General features: G+C 45.9%; 1 protein-coding gene across 1 annotated transcript in view; it reads right to left on the reverse strand.

Annotated features, from left to right (window-relative positions):
- Window positions 1–5,500, reverse strand: part of LOC103457154 (zinc finger protein GLI2-like) — a 54,607-nt gene that overhangs the window by 18,261 nt on the left and 30,846 nt on the right. The window contains 2 exon segments of the mRNA XM_017309141.1: window positions 82–395; window positions 4,371–4,476. Of these exon segments, the coding sequence (XP_017164630.1) occupies window positions 82–395; window positions 4,371–4,476 (420 nt within the window).

Here is a 5,500-nt window from a genome sequence, read left to right on the forward strand (position 1 = left end):
TTAGCGCTAGCACAGAAGCTAACAGACCTTAACCAACCTGTTAGCATCTCAATGCTAGCACAGAAGCTAACAGTCCTTAGCCAATCAGCTCCCAGGAAAACAAGCGGCGCTCCAACTCGTTCACTTTCTGACTGATCATCACCAATAAGCTGAACTGGTAAACCTGCGTGAGCTGGTACTGGTCTGACTCACAGTCTGCTGGGCTGAGGCCTCTGGCGGCTGAGATCATGGACAGGGTGGGGCTGCCGTGCACCTGGCGCAGGTAGTGCTCCATGTGGGGCGAGACGTAYGGGTGAGGCGGGCTGAACGGCGACTCGCCGGTCGCCATGGCGCCGGGCGACAGGCGGATCAGGGAGATGTCAGAGATGACGGGGCTGCCGGTCAGACCTGCAGGGCTGGAAACAGAAACAGTCAGGCTAACTCCAGACTGCAGCGCCGGGCAGGTAGGATAAAATAAATAAAAAACTGAGAAAAATAAACCTTCAAATGGTTCAATAGTTTGAATATCAGCACCAATACAGATATTAATATCTGATCAGTTCATCTCTACACAGAACTGCAGAGCTCTGACTGCTCTGCTCTTTTCATTGAAATATAAAACAGTTTTTGTGATTATAATTAGAAAAAGTGGTAAATATTTTTGTCGGCCGATCCAGACCCACCGGCCCGATTTCATGAACAAACCGTCTTTGACTAGAACAAATGTCTGCTGTCTTTCATCAGCAGCAGATTAAAAATGAACGTCCTGAATCATGCAGAACGGCCGCCTGGCGGATGAGGCAACRTTTCCTCCACCCAGCAGGTAGAGGTCCACAAACCATCCGAAACCRCCGCCTCCGTCTGCAGGCGGGAATCACTGATACGCTCGCCGTGTGACGGCCTGCAGCCTCTGAATCCGGTCTACCAGCTTCGTTTGGCTGCAGTTCGTCATGTTTACTCCATGATGGGATTCAATAAAAAYCTCAAACTGATGGTTCGTCTGTCTGAGTGTAAGAAGATGAACGACAAACATTAATCTGGAACGTTTTGAGTCAAAAGGTGAAAAAATCTTCAGGAATTTTTCCACCTATTGCGTCCTGAGTTCTTTGTTGATTTAAAACAAAAAAACAGCCAACCACTGCATAGATTTATTTATTTTTTTTAGCTTTTTCTGGATTTTCATGTCTTCTTAGTGAAAACAACAGTTAGGGTCCAACACAGTTYATCTACATTACAGTTTTAATACATAACATGTGACTGAACGGTTGAGGCTACTGCTAACTCATTGCTACTATGCTATTAGCTAGTTAATGAGCTTTTTTCATCTATTATGTGTCAGTGAAAATTTATCTTCAGTTGTCTGGACGAAGCTTGTATATTTCTGTGGAAATTAAGTCTTTAATTTGGTTTCTGTGAACCTGCAGAAACCCAGATTGTTTTGTGTGAATCAACGGTTGACGTGATGCCGACTGTAGTTTGTAAAACACATTTTCCTCCTCATGATTGAGGTTTAACTGAGGTAAATGAGGCGCGGCGCTGCCGGGTCCCACCGGGTCCAAACGACCCGACAGCAGCCGCTAACGAGGAGTTTGGATTTCCTTCAGCAGAGACTGGAGAGGCTGGTTCTGTAGCTGGTTCTGTACTCCACTTTACATCTTAAATAAAACCTTCCCTGGCTGTAGGAGCAGCCCGCCTCACTCTGAGTATTTCTGTGTTTGTTGACACCGGAGATGAATTGYGGGGCGACAGTGACTCCCGTCTCGTCCCGTCTCTGGTGCCGGTCGGGCAGAGCTCTGATTTAGATAAATCACGCGTCCAGGATGCAGCTGAATGAACTCCCAGCGCAGGTTTCCAGGTCTGAAGCAGATCTGTGACTGCAGACTGCAGAGAAATGACCCAGATACAAACAAACACAACGCTCAGGTTGCTTCCCACTTTCATCCTGATTCAATAAACCAGAACATAGGTTCATCCTTTCAGGATTAAAACCTTAAAGCTGCAGTGTGTGACTGTTTTTACTAAATCAAAAACAACCAATCAGAGACAGGAGGAGGGGCTTAGTGCTGTCAATCAACCTCATGTACCTGCTGCTGAATGTTCGATGCCAAACTGGAGTCATGTTTGTCCAGTTTTCACTTAACTATGTTGTTTTTTTAATTTTTAAGCATTTATGAGGTGAAACATGAAACCTCTGCTGCTTGTTACCYTGCAGGTTGTTGCTAGGCAACCAGAGAGTGAGCAAGTTAGTTGATCCCACCAACCTAGCTTAGTGGCTAAAGCTTTTTCTCAGCCTACATCCCCCAGAATGCTATGCAGTTCTGGATCAGAGTTCAGTGAAACTATAGAAAGTTACCTGAAGTCTGAAACAGAAATGATCGGCTCCATCTTGGTAGGCAACCGCAGCACGAAGCATAGATGAACCCTGACCTCCAGAGTAACAGAAACAAAATATGTGGACACTCTGGACMAATGTGTGAGAGACAGATGCATGTACAAAATGGCTACTGTGTTAGCTAGTGGAGAAAAGCTACATTAGCTAAGCTAACTTTGCTAGTTCGGCAGTAAATACTACTGATACTTATCTTGGTATTAGACAGAGGTGAGAACTGAAATTGATTAATAGTTGTMATGTTCTTACAGGAACGAGGTTAGCSCTAGCTCTAAGCTTGTGGCTTGTTTATTGGTGTCATAGCAACTGCCTACCAAGAYGGCTGCCAGTTAGTGACGTCACATGAGAACTCTGCACTATCAGCTGTATTATCTATTAATACTGAGGAGTCTATCTGGATACRGGTATTGATTGATTGATTGATTGATTGATTGATCAGGCCGGCTCCCTYCAGGKTTCTCTGCTTCCTRTCACAGAAACAGAGCGGCGCCCCCTGGCTGCGCGTTATGACAGGCCTGACTAAAGCAGCAGCCTCTCATTACAGWATATGCAAACAGTGACAAAGCGGACGGCGYCGGGGTGTCATGTTAGACAATCAGGGAGYGGACCTCTGACACGCCGCCGCCAGCCCATAATAAAGCGCCGCGCCCGGCGACAAATGACACCGCACTTAATTTGCTGCGCAATGTTGCTGTAATTAGGTGAATTTGGCAGCGGCAGGGGGAGCGACAGCCAGATCAAGGTCTTGATGAATTAGGGGTCCACTGTCAAGATCAAATCACATTAATCAAGGTGGCCAAGTCCGCAGACAGCCCCCCCGCCCTCCTCTTCCTCAGCCGGCGTGATGAATAGCCCTGCTGCCGCCAGGCGCGAAGTATGCATCACCATCAAATCTGTGAATTTAAATGTAAGAGCTCCACTCGCTGCCGTCTATTGACTTTTTTGTCTTGGCGCCAGTTTTTCTGCTGTGATAAAGTAAGAGCTGAAAGTGTGCCGCTAACGTTWGCTCGTAAAACCAGAGCCGAGGGAAGCTGCTGAGAGAAGCACTGGATGTGTTGCCTGCAACATGCAGCCTGAGCCGTGACCTCTGACCTCTGGGAGTTTAATTATGGCGTTAGCCTGCGGCTGCCTGGGCCTGCGCCGCGCAGATTAGCTCCAAACGAGCGATTAATGAACATAAAGAGGCGGCAGCGCGTTGAGTCTGTCCATCGCAGCAGGTATGAGAGCTTAGTTCACGGCTCTGACCTCTGACCTCTGAACCAGCTGCACTGCAGAAACACAACATCCTAACAAACTAACTTATAGGGAACTTTTCAACAATACAGCAGCTCGTTTAGAGCCAATAATTCCTTAATATTGGTGATAAATTACTAGAAGTATTGGCAGATTATTACTAAATATCTTATTAGTGAAATAATCTGCAGTGGATCTACTAATTTATCATCAATAATAATGAATTATTGAGTCTAAATAAGCTGCTATTTCTCACTAAAAAGTTGTTGATAAATTAGTTTTGTCTTTTTTAAGTGTGTTATATTTGTTCTACTTGAGCAAAAATCTTTGGTCCATTTGTGTTTTTTTGCAGTGTTGTTTACTAAAGTATCTTTTAACTGATTTAAATCAATCAGGAACAGAATAAATCTGTTTGGGTGTAAATACTTTTCCAGGCATCCGTTCAGAAGAGGAGCAGCAACTCGTTTGTTGTCTGGAAAACTTCCTCCGGCTCCTCGATCACCAAACCAGAAGCGATTTCTTAAACTGTGTGTCAGATTCGGATCCCTGCAGCTAAACTCCTCAAAGCGCCGCRGCGTCTGAACGGCTCTGGTATCACAAACCRGAGGAATCCAGAACCGGCATTTCTTATTCACTTTGGAAGTCAGCGTGTGTCGTCGGCGTTTGATAGTGGAGTTGGCAAACGCTCAGCTCCAATCAGTGTCCGGAGTTGAGAGAGCAAAAACAAGCCTGGTGCTGCAGAGAGCAGAGCAGAAGAGAGGCAGTTTACCTGTGCATGGCGTGCAGCGCGTGTGGCTCGTAGTGGTACCGGCCCTCATGGTGGCGGATGTCGATGGGGATCGGCGTGTGGAAGGTGGGGAAGAGGTGCTGCGGCGCTGCAGGGACAAACAGAGAAGCAGAGCCGAGAACTGAGAGACTTGAAACAAGAAATTTCAAAGCAAAAGGCCTACAATAAAGCAACATGAATTTCAGAGCAAGCTGAGCACTTTCGTGTAAAATATTGGCACTATCACACAAGAGAAGTGGGATAAATAAATAATCAAAGTCGTGCTAAGAAATCCTACATCTTGGACATAAAAGATCTCCAACCAGGCTTTTGACAAAGACCTGCAGCTAGCAGAGCTTTGAACTAGACAGGATGATGGAGCGTGTGAAGCCAGACCCAAACCGGCCCTGACAGCTCTGGGAAAAGCTTTCTTCTGCTGCTCTATCCAAACAGACTGRAAACACACAGAAACTCCTCACTGACTGCATGTTTACACACCGAGCGGCGCCTTGGAGCGACAAACACTCTGCTGCTCCAGCAGACGTCTTCATTTCCTTCTGCAGTCCTGAACGGTCAGCACCGAGCCAGAGGTTTGGCTCAGTTAGAGGATTTCATCTGGACTCTACAACACCTCAAAGCCAAACCCAAACACCACGTCTGGTTGCTATGCAACGCCTCAAAACCGGACCTGAGACTTCCTGTCCGTATGACGAGGACAGGACTGGAATCAGGAGGGTTAAAGTCAACCAGACAGCAGCAGCGTCTCCAGTTAAACATGGACAAATGTAAAAACATGTAAAAAAAAAAAAACAAACAAACAACTAATAACATTATTCACTCAATAAATCATTAAAATCACTGATGTAAACAAATCAGTCCACCTTCACACTGGACCCAGTACCCCACCTGCTCACACCTTCACCTGACCGGCCACCATGCTGCCACTACCTAATCCCAGGCTTCCAAAGGCGCTAAAACCAAACTGTATGTTCTGCGGTTTTGGTTTGTGATCTCAGGTTTTAATTTGTGATCTCAGGTTTTAGTTTGTGATCTCAGGTTTTATTTTGTGATCTCAGGTTTTAGTTTGTGATCTCAGGTTTTAGTTTGTGATCTCAGGTTTTATTTTGTGATCT

Source organism: Poecilia reticulata, linkage group LG2 (assembly GCF_000633615.1).
Source record: "Poecilia reticulata strain Guanapo linkage group LG2, Guppy_female_1.0+MT, whole genome shotgun sequence".
In the NCBI taxonomy this organism is placed as follows: Eukaryota; Metazoa; Chordata; class Actinopteri; order Cyprinodontiformes; family Poeciliidae; genus Poecilia; species Poecilia reticulata.